Source organism: Cyprinodon variegatus, unplaced genomic scaffold (genome assembly GCF_000732505.1).
Source record: "Cyprinodon variegatus isolate N-32 unplaced genomic scaffold, C_variegatus-1.0 Scaffold52, whole genome shotgun sequence".
NCBI lineage: Eukaryota > Metazoa > Chordata > Actinopteri > Cyprinodontiformes > Cyprinodontidae > Cyprinodon > Cyprinodon variegatus.
The window spans coordinates 109,233-128,252 of NW_015150505.1; the positions used below are offsets into that span (position 1 = coordinate 109,233).

The 19,020-nt window shown below is 36.3% G+C and overlaps 1 protein-coding gene across 2 annotated transcripts; it reads left to right on the plus strand.

The window, feature by feature from the left end:
• The first annotated feature begins 7,145 nt into the window (after window positions 1–7,145).
• LOC107082374 (SH2 domain-containing protein 4A-like) lies at window positions 7,146–19,012 on the plus strand. Of its 2 annotated transcripts, none has more exons than XM_015371036.1 (5): window positions 7,146–7,266; window positions 11,798–12,168; window positions 18,305–18,422; window positions 18,543–18,651; window positions 18,743–19,012. In XM_015371036.1, exons 2-5 carry the CDS (start codon window positions 11,988–11,990, stop codon window positions 18,995–18,997), a joined length of 663 nt encoding a protein of 220 aa, XP_015226522.1. In that variant the 5' UTR covers window positions 7,146–7,266; window positions 11,798–11,987; the 3' UTR covers window positions 18,998–19,012. The 2 variants fall into 2 exon arrangements, with proteins under 2 accessions (XP_015226522.1, XP_015226523.1); XM_015371037.1 differs by having other exon boundaries at window positions 7,225–7,266; window positions 11,801–12,168.
• The last annotated feature ends 8 nt before the right edge of the window (window positions 19,013–19,020 follow it).

Here is a 19,020-nt window from a genome sequence, read left to right on the forward strand (position 1 = left end):
AATTTGTATTTTTAAATTCCTCGGACTCTCATCACTCATCCAGGCTTACACCAACCTTGTTGCCTTCATCACTCTCTACCAGCTCATCCTCACTCTCCTCTAGTGGAACAGCTATTTCAGGCCATTTATTTCAAGTAGATGGAATGCATCGTTTGTGGGGGAAATGGCACAATATTTTACAGATAACCTTCAATATACCTTAAACAGAAAAATATCTAAAAAATAGAAAATGTTTTTATCACCTTTAAAATATAAGTTGTAAACATGGGCTCAGTTTAATTTCATAGTATGCAATTCAATGAGTGTCCATTGGTTTGAATGCACCAGGGTGTTTCTAAATGATGACCTCAAAACTGAATTTCATGATAAAAATTAAAGTTTTCTAACCTTATATAGGATTTTTCTTTTTTTGCTGATTTGATTAAAATGTTAAAAATTTCAAAATAAATTAAAAACTTCTGGGCCATCAGAGTGATGATTTTCACATGTCAGTCTCCACAAGTAAAAAGGGCTGGCAAACAGGATTCGCTGGGCATATGACCCCATAAATTTAATTTACATTAAAGTTAAAGGCTTATTAAAAAAAAAAAAAAAAAAAAAAAAAAAAAAATTTTACTTTTTTTTTTTTTTTTTTTTTTTTTTTTAGAATGTTAGGATAAAATAAATATTGTCATATGGCAACATAGTTCAATTAAGGGCTAAATAAGACTAAACGTTTTCAATATTGAACTTAAGTACATTTGAAAAATGAAATGTTTTTTTATAAAGGGAGTTTAATTCATCAGTCTTATTTAGGAACTTCTATCCTATGAATAAAACGGGTGTTAAAAAAAGAAAGGATGGATTAAATGGCTGCTATCTCGATTATAACCAGCAGAGGGCGCTGTTTGCACACATTCCACATGTCCAACACATCATTTCTGATTCCAGTGAATTCAGAAGCAGACTCAAAGCGTGGATTAGCTTCGGTATTTTCCCAGGGTGTGTCTGTCATACCTGTGTATTAGAAAGGTAAGAGTGTGAAACAAACGTCATGGCGGAAAAAAAAATCCCCACAGTTTATTTTTACCTTCATTAGCTTTTACTGAAATTCGAAGGTTGACCTTAAGGTGATGACATGAGAGGTTACTTTATGGGAAACATGTCTCATTCTTAGGGAAGTAGGATATTAAAAACTAAAAAAAAAGAAAAAAAATCGATGTGGTAGCATTAGAAACCATAAAATAAAAAAGATTGGTTTTCTGTAAGAGAAAAAAATTCATAATATGACAAAATAAATGGCCAACCTGCATAAATATAGGCTAGAATAAACCCATATGACTCATCAGTGTTGTTGAGTAAAAGTCATGAGCAACATGCAGAAAGCTCCCTGCTGTCAGAGAGCTGTGACCTGACCATCAGGTTCTTGCTCCCCCTTCACTGACTATCTGAGCAGTAAACAAACAGGTGTCTGGTATCACTGAAAACACTGGTTTTGGTGGAAACTCAGCACTATTGACTCGTAGCAGCTGCTTGGTTTCATTTTGCGTAATGTCAAACATTTTGGGGAAACAGACTCATCATTTGGCTGCTGAAAATACTTCACATTTAAAGATTTAATGCAAGTTAAACAGTAACTTTATTCACAGTTTAACAGGAAATTTTTTTCAAAAAAAAAAAAAATATTTCTTAAGGAAGCAAAATTGCTGTTTTTGTAGGTAATCAAACATTATCTATAGGATCATTTAAACTTCCGAAGAAATGAATATAGTTATATTTTATATTCATTTATTTATTTGACAGGGACAGTGTTTATTAATAAGCATTCCTGCAAATGCACCAGAATTAGCCAAAAGGCCATTTTTCATCTGTTTTCCCTGGACAGATCTTGAAATTGTCTACCTAAAAACACAACAGTAAGAATTTTACAATGAAAAATACAAATATAAAAAGAAATAAAAACAGCTATAACTCCTCAAAACTTGTTTAAAAATTCAGAATGAATACCTCCATATAAAAATATGTTAGAAAGGAAATGCATGAAGTTCATCATCTTTTAAAAAAGCCACTATTTCTAAGGGAAACAATTTTCTTGAATAACAGATTTTTTAAATTAAATACATGGTTTAATATGTTTAGAATTATGAAATACATTAAGTCATTTGTATGTGTAGCACTTTAGGTTCATATTAATAAATAAATAAACAGAGGGATAAAAGAGAACACATTATGAGATGATTTTATCTCAGTTAATCCATTTTAGATAGTTATATATGATATTCATAAGTTGAACAACTTAATATAAATATTATTTATCAATCTGTAGCATAGGACGCAGGAGTTTGCATCGTTCAGTGTTACTAATAGTAATGCAGTTTATTCACAGTAAAGGTATTATTTGTTTAATACTTTTTGGCTCCAGCTGCAGCAGCAGTGTGCAAAAACAAACAACTGCAGGAACAGCAAGAAACAAATTAAACAGTATTGATAAATAGAAATTATACTTAAAATTGTAAAAAAATAAATAAATAAATAAAAACACAGTCATTTAAATCAAATTATCAACATATCAAGCTTTTCTTCCTTCTCCAAAGATAAGTTTGTCTTGAAGGATTACACTATCGTTGCTCATCTGTGTGTAAATCTGACTCTAATTTTTAATGTATAGAAGTTCCAGTATATCTACATGGTTAACCTGTTAATTGGCCACATCAAAATCCCCAAATATGATTTTGAAAACCTGACAAATCATAAATTAAATCAGATGCTCTTTTCGCCTTTGGGAGGGTCTAGCCTGCTATATAAGTCCTTTTTTCTTAAAATAACTACATTTGTTCTTGAATTGAGGACGCAAAAGAGACTTTTTGCCAATTGAACAAAACAATTTACATTTAAAATAAAAAAAAAAACTCAATTGCAATTTTTTATTTCAAGTCCATATTATTTAATGATATTATTTTAAGAGTAAAAGTCACATTTACCTACTCAAATTAAGGGTAAATACACTTTATTTAAGACATTTTTACTTAATTCTTAATTATTTTTCCAGTGTAATGATGGACATTAGCCTTACTGTGAGGCTACAAATTTGGAGGCACCACATACGTCATATCCCACGTACAGGACCTGATGGTTGGCAGTTAAAGGTGGTTTAATATAAAAAATGTATTATTTTTTCATGGAAACGTGTGTTTTGTTTTTACATTTATACAGAAATTATCATATGTGCAAAAACACAAGGCAATAATAAATTAGTTGTGGTCCTGAGTCTCAGTTGTTGTGTCCTTGGGCAAGGCATTTCACCCACATGGCCTGATGATGGGGGCGCATGTTTGCAGCAGCTTCACTTCTGTTGGCGTGCCCCAGGGCAGCTGTGGCTGCAGTGGCTCCATAGTGTAGAGTAAACACTTTGGAGGCCTCTGACATTAAAAAATGAGCAACATAAGCACATTTTATTTACTATTTGATTATAAATCAAAGATGCTAAAGCATTTTTCTAAATCTATGATATTGTTTTCATTTGGCCAGAGTCTATAATTAATAGGTTTTCCCTTCAATTGTCCTTGACTGATCATCTGGAGGTCAAAAAAATAAAAGTCATTTTTTTCTTTTTGTTTCCTTTTCATTATCAGCATTGGAAAAAAACAAAACAAAATATTTTAGGTCAGTTAAAGCATCTTTTTCACATTAAGGAATCAGAACAGAAGATTATCTTGACAGGAAAAGGCAGAAAAGGTGAAACTCTGCATTTCCAAGCAGTAATCCATGACTTCCTGCTTCCTTTATGAGTAGATGTGTCACCGGAGAAAAGAAGGACACAGAAACCCTGTTATTCAAGCGAGGCAGAGATCTGACGATCACAATATGTCAAGCTTGTTCTGCAATACATGACTTTCATTTCAGACGTTTTAGCAGTCGCCATGTCTGCGACATTGCAGCCAGGGTAACTTACTGTTTTCTATAATAATGAATCAGTTCACTGTTATTTTTATGGCTCCTTTTTAAAGCCAAAGAAAATCAGTTTTCCTGTAAAATGCATTCAATGTCACATGATACCAACAAATTGGCAGAAACAATCTTAGTTATCTGACTTTTCCTGCATGCTCATGTTATTAATAGCCTTAATTACTATAAGCTATGTGATCATCATCCACGTCACCTACTCTGAAATGTCAGATCTGGCACCGCAGGTAGAGAGCGGGCCCTAAACAATGGCTGCTGCGACCAGAACTGTGTCAACAACCTGTTGACGGAAAAATCCTGAAGGATAAACAGCCACGTTCCCTTCCTGCGCAATCTGTTGTTGTGATCAGTGGTTTGAATGCAAACTTCACAGGATTTCCTCAAGGACAAGGAGCAATAGCTCTGCAGAATAATCTGACCAGATTTTTAATAATAAGAATTAAAAGAAGAAAACATCAGATCTGCTCCAAATCTGCAGGGAGAAAAGTCACTGAGCCTATCTGGATGGTTAGACCCCTCCTGTAAGTGAGATGACACGTGGAAAACAGGGGAGCTGCCAGGAATGTGGGGCCCCATGAAAAGCTTTGATATTAATTCATTGACATTTTCAATGTAATTTTGTATTGAAAAAATTCTACAAAGGAAAATTAACAGAATGCAAAAAAGTTAAATATACATTCACTTTAATTTTTTTTACATTAAAATCATCCTGGCAAAATAATAACAGCTTATATAAAAACAAAAAACCACAGCTGTATCTCTGTGCACATGAATGGAAAATAGGTTTTGGATTGTAGAAAATATAGTCCTATTAGGTTTTGCTATAACTTTCATAAAGGACTATTTTTATGCTGGCACTAAGAACTTACTTTTTATCCACGTAGATGATTAAAAACATATTTTTGATGCAGCTGCTTCAGGCTGCTCATGAGTAGTGTTGTTTCTGACAGCCATCTTAGATTTAATCTTAGTATTCAGGACAAAAACTATTATTAGTCTGAGTCAAATTTTAGTCATTATGATGCGTGATAGTTGTCAAGGTTTGGTTGAGGTTTTCAGGACCCAAATGCAGAGGTGAGCTTTTGTAGATTTAATGAAATTACTTAGTACTCACAGGCAACTGAGGCAGGAATCCTACATAAAAAAATACAGAAAAACCAGAACCTTGGAGACATCAGCGAAAACAACATGAGGAGCCAGGAAAAGACGGGGAAAGACGAGGAACCGGCACTGAGGAACAGCACAGGGAGAGTTTATATGGGGGACGGAACAAAGACTGGACTAATGAGCTGATTGGGAGCAGGTGTGAACAGAGGGGTCTAGAAGGGAGCTAGGGAAAAGGAGACCAACACAAGAGGGCGACAGAGGGCAACAAAGAAAAACATAAGAACTCAAATATATCCAGAAAACACAACAAAATAGGAATGAAACCGATAAAACTAGAAAACATGGTGCAAAGTAAAACGGAATACTCTAAAGAATCCTTAATAGAACCAAGACCGTGACAATAGTTTTAGTCAGTTTAGGTCGACTAAAACTAAAATAGGTTTTAGTCTAGTTTTATGTTGCAAAAAAAGTTAACCTATACAATTTTGAATAACAACCAGATTATTTACCAGATTGAAATCTCTTGCCTAGATACTACTATACTACTTTTTGAATCGATGCACTACTTTATAGAAAAGTGTCTCACAAAAGTTATGAAAATAGCAGATCTAGTTTAACACATCATATTGGTTAATATATAACAGACTGACAAGCTAACAAAGTGTACAATAAAAGAATGGTTTTAGACATACAAGGTTTCCTTCCCATAGCAAACACTTCCTGATCTACTATGAATTCTGAATTACACACAGATCAATAAAATCTTCATTGCTCCAAAAAACAAAGAACAAAAACATTCTTCTTTCTATTTTGGAAATTTTGACTTTTTTTTTTTTTACTATTTGCCCCTTAGTTACAGCTGCTCAGGGGTCAAAATAGATTTAAATTCACACGGTTTTCATATAAAAAAAAGTACAGAGAGAAACTATATAATTGCCTTATAATGCCGCAGCAATCCAGACGTAAATTGAATGAATTTGCTAACTAAAATGTTGACATATTCAAAGTAAACATAAAAAATGTTTTAATGACAATACAAGGAAACATTTGGTACATCATATTTTAATAGATAGAAACGAGACCAATGAGAATGATTTATAGATGTCTTTTATGGTTGTAATTAAATATGAATATAAAAATCCTTTTGGGGGAAACAAAAGGATCCTAATTAAATGAACATCTCTGTTGGAAAATGTCTCCCACCGCATGCATGAAGCTGTTGCTTCAGTGACAGATTGCTGGACGCTAAATGCACCAGGAAGCGTTATCGCAGATCCTTCCTCCCAGCAGCTGGAAGACTTTATAACCACCACTGTTCCCAATAACCTGAATAACGTGTTACATTCAGGCTGATTTTGCACACTTTCTACCTTAGTCAGTTAAATAACATGTCGCTGTCATTTTGCACATCTCTGATGTTGCTGCTATTTTATCCAAATATCCATTACTGTAAAAATGTCCATAGCTGTATATTGGTTATTTCTTCTCCAGGTGCACAATTTTTATACTGTTAAAGTACTTTAAACTGCAGTATTTTATTTTTTTATATTTTAACTCTTTACTATTATGTTATTCTTATACATTTTCCTAAGATCCACATTTGTGTGACCATTTTTCTATAATCTTTTTGCTGCTGTAAACACTAGAATTTCCCCATTGTGGGACAATTACATGATTTTTCTATTCTATTCTATTCTATTCTATTGTATTCTAACTAAACTTTAATATTGACACAGATTTTAATACAGGCTGCTAGAGGGAGCCTGTTTACTGCTGAAAAATGAGGGAGAACACAAAGATTATTTATTCTACTGCTGAGTTTCTTTTTTATTTGAAAAATATATAGTGGGGCACATATTTCCCTCTGCTTTTGGGCCCCCCTCAGTCAAGGGCCCTTAGAACCTTCCTAACCCCGCATACAGCGCCCCTGCATGGAGACATTAGGAGCAATCACAGTACAGGTGTTTCAGATCGGGTCATGTGTCATAGTGACTTCATTGACGTATTACTGTGTAACACTGCTGTAACGGTAACTTGAGATAAGAAAGGAAAAGAGGAGGAGAGAAAACATTGAATGCCAGTCCGTCCCACCCCTGCTGAGTACAAATGCAGCGTTTCAGAAACACACTCAGACACAGAGGCGTGCTCTTTCACGTCACACACACTCATCAATCCAAGCAACCAGGACTTAGGGAGATGCCGGCTGGCAGACACTGAGTGAGTCCTCCTCTCTGTCCTCTGTCCTGTCCTCTGTCCTACTCTCTTTCCTCCTCTCTGTCCTACTCTCTGTCCTACTCTATGTCCTCTGTCCTCCTCTATGTCCTCCTCTCTGTCCTACTCTCTGTCCTCCTCTCTGTCCTACTCTCTGTCCTCCTCTCTGTCCTACTCTCTGTCCTACTCTCTGTCCTCCTCTCTGTCTCAGCTTTGTTGTCTGATTGCTGTTCCACGGGCCGCCTGAGCTCATTTATCTCTCGCTGTGAAATAGCCTCTGTTTGCTCAGACTGAGGGACTTTTCAAACTTTTCCGTTCAGTATGCGGCGCACATAGCGTGCTCCCCTCAGCTCCTGTACGTTCTCTCTCCTCCCAGCATGGGAGAGGCAGGAGCACTGAATAGCATTAGGCACCAAGCCACAGGTGGACGTCTTAGATGAATTTTTGATTTGACGCAGTGTGACTGTGAATCAATGCACCAAACCTGTCTGTATGTTTCTGTTGAATTCATGTGATGTTTGCTTTCAGTTCTTTAAACCAGGCTGTCTGTATTTATTTTGGCCATAAATGCAGAGACTCAGAGTGTTTTAGTGCTTATAGAGATTAGACATGAAATGTCACTAGAGTCTTGCAATATAATGACAGCTGCAAAAATAAAATGCTTTTATGGTTTCACTCTATTTTACATTTACAAAATAGTATGAAATGGTCCAATTGCTTTATTAAAAACAGCAATTATTCCTGCTTGTAAAATAAGATAGTGATCATTACAAATTAACCGATGCCGCTTTTTTTAAGGTCTATTCCAATGGCGATTATTTTTTCGACAGTTCCCTGAAATCGACCTACTACTGTTTTTTTTTTCTTTTTGGGCCGATTGCTCCCAATGATTGCAAATGTTATACGTTTAATGGCTCGCAATTTGAACCAGGGAAACATTGAGAAACTAAATAAAACATTATGTGTGGGGTGTGCTTTGGTTGCGCAGTGGTTAGCGTGCATAACCCATGCATGACCCATGCACAGAGACCTTAAGGGCTGGTTATTCTCCTGCAGCAGTCTGTCGCAGTGAGCTTGTCGCAGATATTTTTGATTTATGCTCAATATTGAAGTGTGGTCTGCGCTATGTTATTCCATGCCACAACTCAAGAGGGACAATCAGGAACTAGCTGTGGGTCTAGATACGGCTGAGGCGGTGAGGGCAAATTTGTGGGACAATGGAGGGACATGAGGGCGAAAAAGACAGGGATCCAGGTGGAAAAAGGTCCCAGCGTTCTCGCGCACCTCGCTCTTCTAGCTGGTCCGTCTTAATGAGTCCATTTCCACAATGCAAACAAAACAAGCCAATAAGGTAGCAAACAGGAAATATGCATAGTGTAGAGAGGATGTAGATTTGACCAATCAGATGCCTCCTGTCTGCGGTCATCTACAGTTTTGAAAAGGTGCAGCAGAGTGTCTGCGTAGGGGGCGGGACATATCTGCATTCACTGCGACACGCATGTAGACGACCTGGTTTCGAAGTGTGAATCAGCCTTTTCTCTCTATTTTCCACCTTTGAAACACTGAATGAATGAATGAATGCATGAATGAATAACTTTATCTAATAAAAAAAAGGAAAAATTTAACAGACACAAATATTATTGATACATAGAATTAGATTATGAGTGTATGCTGGTGAAGATTCTCTGTCATCCATGTCACAGTCATTCCAAAAAAATAAAATAAAAAAAATCCACTGGACTTTCCAAGTTTGAAGACGTTTCGTCTTTAAACTTTGTTGGGCTACTCTATAAAACCTCGAACTCAACACTATACCTGACATTTTGAATTGAAAAAGCTTCCTGGATAGGAAACAAAATGTCTTTAAACTTGGAAACAGAGTCCAGTGGATTGTTTTAATTTAATTGTTTTTGGAATGATTATAAATGTAATTCTTATGTTTGAAAGGGGGTGTGATCGCTCTGCTTCTCCTTAGTTCTTTGCACCAACATATTAACCCATTGCTTCCCAGACTTTTCTTGCAAAGCCCCCTGTTGGCTCACCAGAAAGTTTGCACGACTCCTTAATTCCACTTCTAGCCAAACTTCTTCAATAGTTATTTTTCTGCAGTGAAAGAAATTACGCAAAAAGATGAAAACCTTCTCTAAATCACAAAGCTAACACCTTTAAAGTCTCTTTATTATAAGTTTAACTTTTTATTTCAGTGTGTAACTGAAGCCAACATTTATATTGTTATATAAAAAAAATACATAGGTCTGAATCAATAAATGAGATTAATCGATTATTGAAATAATGGTCAACTAATTTAGTAATCGATTAATCATTAACTGGAGTATAGAGACTCTAAAGCATTCCTTTAGGTTATAGAGCGACCCACTCAGAGCAGTAATTATACCATCCATCATCCATTTTCTCCCGCTTCGTCCTTGTCAGGGTCACTGTGGGGCCTGTGCCTATTAGCGGCCCCACCGGTGAGAGGTGGGATACACCCTGGACAGGCCGCCTGTCTGTCGCAGGGCAACGCAGAGACACCCAAAGACGTACAACCGTGCACACTCACACCAAAGGACAATTTTTAGAGAAGCCAATTAAACCAAAAGTCGTGTTTTTAGACTGTGGGAGGAAACCGGAGTACCAAGCGCCCCATTACAAGATCACAAAAAAAACTCTAAACATTTTGCATTTAAGATAAAAGCATTTTTGTCAATATGATCTATCCAGAACTCCATAGTTCACCTGGTTTAATTACATTAAAAGTCTTCTTTAGGCAACCTTTGCCTCATTATTAATGGATTTGCAAAATAATCGTTAGTTGCAGCCTTAAAGTTACATTTCAAAATTCTTTTCTACCAGACCCCCCATGTAAAAATTACTTCACACTTTGGGAACCACTATTAAAGGGAATTATATAACTGATATAGGTTGGTAGAAACAGAAAAGTGATTGATAAGCAACATGTTCCTCTTGCATTTACCGTTATTTGTAAAGCAGCCATATTGGATACTGAACTTCTGTTGGAGGACCAGCTTTACATCAAGTTCCTGCTGTGTTTCTCCCTCATAATTCAGGAAAATTGACTTCCATTTAAAACATAGAGCATCTTTAGCCTGTTAAGCAGTCAGACTATTTAAAAGGTTTACCTTAACAACAGCCTGATGCTTTCAAACAGCCAATGTTTTCCTTCCTTTTTTGAAGTTTAGGGAAAATGTATGAGCCTTTTTATCCATATAAACATACAGCAGGGGAAGTTTAGTATCTTAAGTTTTTTTTTTTCCTTATCCAACATTTTCCAGTCCAAAATGGCCTCCGGCAGCAGGATGTTTCACATCAACCATGAACATTTCCATAACCACCATACTGTTGTTGTAAATCTGCTTTGATAACCAGTGATTCTAAGGCTTTTTCTCTAATCGTCTCCCAGTCTGGTGTAATAAAATGTGCTTATATGGCTCCAGTAAGTCGTTTTTACCCACAGGAAGTCACTTAGAGTCATTTTGGTTGAATCAAAAGTTGTAAATCGTTTGCTTTATAAAGGTTAACAAGCCCAAAATCGTTTCAGAACCACAATTAAGGAAATAGGGTGTATTATAAAGTTTACTGAAAATTATTGACGGTAAAATACATTCAATGTCTGACTGGAACAACTTTATGGCTTCTTATCAGCCTGAAAGACCAAAAAAGTATATCTATCTGATGTGTAATCGTTTTAGTGCATGGATATAAAACAGTTTTTATATGGGTATAAAATGGATGCAGAAAGGCTTGAATGGGAATGCTGGCGTCCAAAATGAGGATATGAACTTGCAACAAGGTAAATTACACTTTTTATTAAAAATAAACCTCACTGATTGTTAAACTGCATTTAAAACTAAACCGTTTGTCTGTTTAAACAACTCTTTGGGGTGAAAGTTGAGGAAAATCACATGTGTGTGTTTAAAAAAAAAAAAAAAAAGCTGTTGTTTTTAAATCTTCAAATGGTTCACTGTAAAACCAGACCCCCCCAGGTGCAGACGGGTTAATAGTTACACTCAAACGCTGTTGGCTCTCACCTAGCAGCACACTGGTCAGTATATTTTCAAAAGTGCGTGCAAGGCGGAGACTATCTCTCTGCACACAGAGCGAGGTCGTTGGTAATTCCTGGGGGTTTTTTTCGCGTCTGAGCTTCCTGACTGGCTCATTCAAACCAAAGCTGGGGTCAGTGCTGCCGATAAGGTGCAAAAAAACAAGCCTGTCTGTAGAAATAAATTATTAAAGCAGGCTTCTTGTCTCAGTGTCTGTTAGTCACAGATAGTGTGGAGTCATTAGCACCCCGCCCTGTGTGAGTGTTGACATACTGAACCTGCCCCTGTTTGTCTTTCAGTGTTTAGAAACCCAACAGCATTCCCTCTGCATGCAGCACCCCAGTTCACACACATTGCACTTGGCAGTGGTGTATTATTTGTTCTGGGCCTATTGTGGGCCAGCCAAAACACAATTGAATGGAGAGGGACTAAACAATACAGTGGGTCTAATATCTCTGTCTCTCCAACGTCCACAGCAGCAACAACACCAATCCGGATCCTGCGGACTTCCCACCTCAAGTGCAGTAAAAACAATTCACCGGAGAGACCATATTGACCTCCCTCTGCTGTCGAGAGAGCACCTGATCCCTTCAGGGCAAAACAGGGAACCGACTCTGCTGGAAACACTGCTACAACAGGCCCCAAGCGTAGAGAGAGAGAGACAAGATGCTGGCTCAAATCCTTGAACAGATGTGGGTGGACCCCGAAGTGCTGGAGGCCCTCAGCGAGGAGCAAAAACGAATTCTCTTTCTGAAGATGAGAGAAGAGCAGGTACGTCGCTGGAGAGCACGAGAGGAGAAGGAAGAGAGAGAAGGAAGGAGCAACAGGAACACAAGGCCTAAGAAAGGTAGAGCTCATCACGCCATTCATCATACTGGTTAAACTGGCAGAAGGAGCATTTATCATTCATTCCAGTAAATTACAGTGGAACAGTGGAATGGTACAAAAGGATTTATGAACAGGAGGAGCAGCATTTTTAAAAAGCTGGATGAATATGGGTGTTTATCTGATCGAGGCACCAGATAATACTCCTATATTCACATATAATCACTTAGAAGCTCTTCCCTGAGCATATTTTGATGCACTCATACCAAACTTATACAGATTTAAATTGATCAAAGTAATAATTTCTGTTAAACCTTAAACAATCCACAGTCCATCAAAAACAGCACCTAGAATAAGAGTTTCTGCTCCAAGTAAAATCATTTTTATGAAGCCATGCTAACGTAACCTTGCCTGCAAGTTGTATTCTCGTGGCATTTGTGCATTCAAACAACACACAGGAATCCATCTTGTCCAGCTCCAGCTGAAACTGTTGGAGACCAAAACAAAACTGCTCCCCAGGCATGTTGCCATAATATGGTTTAAAGCTGTGACGAAAGCAGTCCACAGCTGAACCCAAATACCCAGCAGCAGAGGAGGACATATGTGTAGCTGTCAGAATCCATGATTTCGTCTGTGAAAGAAGAACTTAAATGCTTATGTTGTTGTGGTTTTTAATGCTGTGTGCCGCTATTTGATTCTTTACCATGATTGGCTTAAAACCAGACTTTGGTAGGCGGGTCCACCAATCGGCCAATCAGCTGATTTGATTGCAGATACGAATTTATCAATCCGGTTTGGGATGTTATGCATATTGATAAACTGAAGGAAAGATAACATTCTTTCAAATGTTCAAGATAAAAACAGGAGCAATCATTTTATGTCCCAGAAAGAAGGATTTATGAAACCATGTTAAGACAGATAATACAATTACTGAAATCAGTATTTTGTTTTTTTTTATCTGACTGAACATGGGCCACTTATTCTTATGAAAATATACGAAATGTTCAGAAAGGTTAAATGTTAAATTCTATTTTTTTCTGTCCCGTGACTTAAGGTGTTTTTAAGTAGATATAAAAGCAGGAAGAACACTGGAAAAACGATATAGAAATAAGTAAAAAATTCTTAAATCAAGTGTATTTACCCTTAAAATAAGATATTTAGATAAAATGCGCTTGAAATAAGACAATGCAATTGTGTTTTCTTGTTTTAAATCTAAATCGTCTTGTTCCATTGGCAAAATGTCTCTTTTATCTCCTCAATTCAAGAACACATGCACTTTTTTAAGAAAAAATGACTAATATCGATTTATATTTTTTCCAATGAATATTTCAGAACGAACACAGGATCAGTTGTTTGGAGAGCAGATTAGTTTGATGCTATACCTCTCCCAGCTTTAGCAGTGCACTGCTAGTCAGCTGGCTGAAACATTTTTCCTTATTATTAACAAACAAAAATGTAACTGTTTGTTTAGTCATCTTACTAAAAAATGAACAAACCCTACCTTATGCTACATCTATAGATAGCATAGTGATATGCAACAGACTTTACCTGTAAACTAAAAATAAAACTAGACCTAGGTGTTTATTGTAGATCTTTGCTTTTGTCAACCTTTTCATAATGACATCATACATATCAAATGTGCAAAACTATAAAAGTAAAAATGTGATGGTGGATATTGTCATATGTTTGTATGTTTTTATATGATAACCTCATTCTTGTCTGTCTCCTATATGTTTGACATTAAAATCTGGAAACTTTAAAAATCAGGTGAAAAACAGAAGAAAAATATTCAAGACTTATTCAAGAGTTATTTTGGCAAAATTAAAAGTACCCTCACTCTACAAATGTTTTTTTTCTCTTGGGCGCTAAATAAAACTTGACAGACAGCTAGTTTTTATAATTTTAATATAGTTTGTTTTATTCACCTTTAAAACAGAGAATTTAACCTATATACAGTTGTACTTTGAAGAGAGTACAAGGTTTATTCCTCAGTTTGGTCACATTAACAACGCTTTTTCAACTGCTTTTTCCAAGACTAGGTTAAGCTAAGTTAGCATGCTGCTAGCTCTCGCTACAGCTAGCACAAAGGTGGCAATAAACTGAGAGTTCATTAGAAATTCACGCATTTTACATCAGTGCTGTTTCATTCACAACATTATTGTATCCAATTGTTTGTTTTTAATAGGTATATACTTTTTATTAAAGTTAGTAGCAACAAACACAGTTTGTTCTGAAGAGGATACTTTAATAATATGCTGGTGAAGATTCTCAAACATCCAGGTTATAGTCATTCATAAAAAAAAACACTAAACTTTATTTTCCAAGTTTGAAGAATTTTCACTTCCCATCCAGGAAGCTTTTTCAGTTCAAAGTATCTGGATAAGCATTGATTTCCAAGCTTTAAAGAGCCCAACAAAGCCTTGTTATGGCTTAGAACAGAGGTCTTCAACAAGGGCCGCAGAGGTACAGCATTGGGGGTTGCAAAAGTTTTGTTTGCTTGGACTTTTTTTATATACCCCCTGCATTTTTTTTTCCAGTAATTGAAATGTCTTTAAATACACATTAACATGAATTCAACACTCTGTTTTAAACAGATAAATGGAGGCACACCTGTCCCATTAACCAGGAATTCGAATCAGAAATACTTTAATAATCCAAGGGAGAAATTACTTTCATTACATTACTCCATCTGTAATAGAGTGACCATAGGACCAATTTGATATAACACAATTTCAGACAATATAGATAATTAGGGGGTCCCTGCTCCATCTCACCATCAGTTTGGGGGTCCTTAGAAAATATGCTAATTGAACCGGAAGAACGGGGAGGAATGGGGAGTCTTTGAGGTCTTTGTCAGCCTGCAATACCCAATACTGGTCTATGCATCTGAAATTGGGAGTAGTTAGGGTCATTGTTGGCCTGGCTGACTAGGTGAGATGTCTTGGTCCCCTGCATGGCGATGAGGATTATGATAGCGGGAAGGAATCAACTCTATCGCTTTGTGGTAGGTTTTTGAGAGCTGGAACCTGAGTCCACCCCTTCAATGGGGGGATGGACATTGTGCATTGAAAAACCCTCCTGGATGGGAAGGGAAATGTCTTCAAACTTGGAAAACAAAGTCCAGTGGTTTGTTTTTCTTAACTATTTGGATACTTGAATAATGTATCACAAATATTTAATTCTGTAATCTTCTACACTCTAAGCGTACATAAATAATGAAGCAGGAGTTGTTTCTAAGGTTACCAATCATGTTAAGAGTTTGTTTGTTGTTACTCATCAAACCCAGCCCTCTTTCATTAAAAGTGCTAACCTGTTTTACAAAGACGCCCTCATCTTAACTAGTTTAGCTGCACAATAGGAGTGTGAGTTTACAGTGTTTTTTAACAGAAAGCCTCTGTCTCAGCCTGTTAAATTACTGCATAGGCTTAAGGCTGAAGAAGATTGAGTAAACCCTGTGGTTTGGGGAGTCGCCACTCTTTAAACCGAATATCAAGTTACTATCTTTGTTTACCCAATCTCTGCCATGTCACCTGAGAGGAGGCCGAGTGGGAGCCGTCTGGGTGTTAGCATTACAGAAGATACCCAGTAGGACATCTTTATGAGTGGCTTCATGGGTTCACGTGATCGTATAGGCGTCACACTCAAGCACATTTAAGCCTCATCCTGTCGCTAAATACACTGGCTTTTAAATCTTAGGGCAACTTTTTAAAATTCATATTTTGGCAAAGAAAAAAACATAAATAGGATTTATTTCAAACTGAATCCTGATATTTACTTCTACTAATCTAAAACTGAACTTTTCCTTTTGCTAAGTTCTTTAGATGAATTATAATGCTTTCAAAGATGCATAATGTCAAAAGTGGCTGATATTTAAAGCCGTTTCATTTCTGCAGCTACCTTTCACATTTTGGAAGGTTTTCAGCTGACTTGGAGGTTTTCTTTGAAAAAAAAAAAAAAACTTCTGTCTTCCTTATCCAGATGTATTAAGAAACAGGATTATTTTTAATTTCTCCTGTTTTTTAATTTAACTTTTCCAGAAAGCTTTTTCCAAAGATCTGTTGTTTGATTTGTGCTGCTGAAAGCTTTAAGAACAGCACATTCCTGCTATATAACAGAACAAGCCTCTCTGTCTTCTTATCTTACTCATATAACTCAGTGACTGCAGCTGATCATAAAAGTTTGCATGCAGACAGATTTATGTTTGAGACGGCCTATAGTGACATCACACCAAGATGTTTCCACAATGACCCCCCTGTGTGTGGTGATTCTTGCTGCTTGAGAGAAACACAGCCTTCTTTGTTTCACAGTTTCCTTAAAAGACATTGAGCTCATGTGATTATCACTGACACGTCACTGATGATGATGTAGACCTTTTAACCTGGTTAGCATTTGGCAGAAAGTGGAGCAGTGCATCTTTATCTGTGACATCACGGAAGGTATTTAATGTTTAGAGTTGTGGAAAACACCTCAGCTGTTTCTCATTGTCATGAGCAGCTTATGTTTAACCACTGTCACGATAAGATATAATTATACACTGGAAAAAAATCGAAATCTAGATAAGTAATTTTTTCTTAAAATAAATGCAGTTGATCTTGGATTAAGGAGGTAAAAGAGACATTTTGCTAATGGGACAAGTAAATTTACACTTAAAATAAGAAAACACAATTGCATTGTCTTATTTCAAGTGCATATTATCTAATTATATTATTTTAAGAGTAAAAATACTAAGTCCATTGGCAAACTATTTCATTTACCTACTCAAATTAAGGGTAAATACACTTAATTTAAGATATTTATTACTTATTTCTAGAATGTTTTTCAAGTTTCACATACGCTACAAAAACTGAACTAAAGATAAGTAAAAATGTGTCAGAGTAGGTGGATTTACCCTTAATTTGAGTTGGTAACTTAGACACTCTGCCAATGACATTAGTATTTTTGCCTTTAAAATACGATAACCAGATGTTACACTGCAAAAAGATCTAGAAATAAGTGAAAATGTCTTAAATTAAGTGTATTTATCCTTAATTTGAGAAGGAAAAATAATATGATCTGCCAATGGAATTACTCTTAAAATAAGATCATTAGATATTATGTACTTCAAATAAGACAATGCAATAGTTTTTTCTTATTTTAAATGTAAATTGTTTTGCTCCATCGGCAAAGAGTCTCACTTACCTCCTCAATTCAAGAAAAAATTCACTTATTTTCAGAAAATATGACTTATTTAGATTTACATTTTTTCCAGTGTATGCAGTTGAAATAAAATGACGAAAATTATGAAGTTGTTTTTTCTATTTTAAATGTAAATCTTAATTGATCTTCTCTGAATTGAATTGAATCTTTAATCATTGAACATTGGTTCGTTACAACTGAGAGAGAAGCTTTAAAATGGGGGTGCAAGGTCACTCTCAAGGACTCCCAACTATATACAACCAGGGCTATAGTATAATAGTTTATATAAAATCAAATTAATCTTTAAGAACAGCCTAGTTAAAGTTCTGACCAAAATCCACATAAGAAAGCTGTTATAAGACTGCAATACAAAAACTTATTTTAAAAAAATAAGGGGAAAATGAGTTTATGTTGTATTTGATAAGGTAAATAAGATAATCTGCTGATTACAATTTTAGTATGAATATTTTTGCCCTTACAATAAGATAATTAGATAATATGCACTGGAAATAAGTGAAATCGTGAATTCTAAATGTAACTCATTTTATTCCATTGGTAAAACAACTGAAGATACTCTTATTTCAAGAAATAACCACATATATGTATTTATGTTCGATAACCCAAAACTGCGGTGCATTGATTTTTTTTTTCTATTAATTTTTGTTATCAAAATTCTCCTTATCTAGATTTGTTTGTTTTGTCTTTTTTTGTTTTTATTCCACCATTGTTTTTAATTTTTTGTTTGTCAGGTTAGATATTGACAGAAAGCATCCTGCAGTAATAACACAGATTAACATGTTTAAGGTGTTTAGGGGAGAGAAATCTGGGGCTCATGTCTCTCACAGTATCTATCCTTGTACAACAGCGCGCCCTACTGTCTGAAACTGGTTATTGAAAGGCCTGCTTCAGTCAGACCCCTGCTGAATGTCTTTTATTAGAAATAAATACACTTTATGTTCTTGTTTTTTCTATTTTGCTTTTAGCTTCCAGTAAACAAGTGAGCTGGCTCCTTAGTCGGGATGGTGAAGTGAGCGTGGTTGTGATTGGGGAGGTGGATGAATTTAGATCCTCCAAAGTCCTACAGAACCACATGAACAACAGGTAGAAACTGAATAATGTATATCAAATTCTCAGTGAAAATATGAAATACCAGCATAAGCAAGTACTGTCCTCAGTAACACCTAAACAGTGAAAACAACAGTTGATATCGCTCTCTTGCAGACTAACTGATGGTACGAAGTGCAACCAGACGGTGGACCTGCTGCCAGGAAGTGATGCCCAGCAGCACAGCATCAAAGGCGAAGCCAGGCTCCCTCCAACAGATGTTAATGTGAGTCCCAGTGTGCGTTTGTATCTGGATTTTAGAATACAATATGGCCAGCGCGTTGGATTCTGATCAGCATATCTTAAATCACACGCAGGAGGATCCAAGTTCCCCGAACAACCAGTCATCTGAGGAGGACTGCAGCACTGATGAGGACCCAAAGGACTCAGCTGAAGACAGTTGCAGTGAATCAGGCGGCAGCTCGGAGAACGTTAGCAAGCTCAATCTCGCCTACAGGCCTCATTTTCAGAGAGAAAGCAAGCTGCAGATAAAAAGCAGGCAGACAGACCTAGAGAAAGACCCCCAACAGGACAAAGGTGAGAGAATCAAAGGATTCCAGTCTGTGGGATGAAATTAGGATACCTCAATAAAGTC

Coding starts and splice junctions, on each gene's coding strand:
- LOC107082374 (XM_015371036.1), top strand. CDS start 11,988: ATGCTGGCTCAAATCCTTGAACAGATGTGGGTGGACCCCGAAGTGCTG. Junction 12,169..18,304: donor GAACACAAGGCCTAAGAAAG/GTAGAGCTCATC, acceptor TTTTGCTTTTAG/CTTCCAGTAAACAAGTGAGC. Junction 18,423..18,542: donor CAGAACCACATGAACAACAG/GTAGAAACTGAA, acceptor GCTCTCTTGCAG/ACTAACTGATGGTACGAAGT.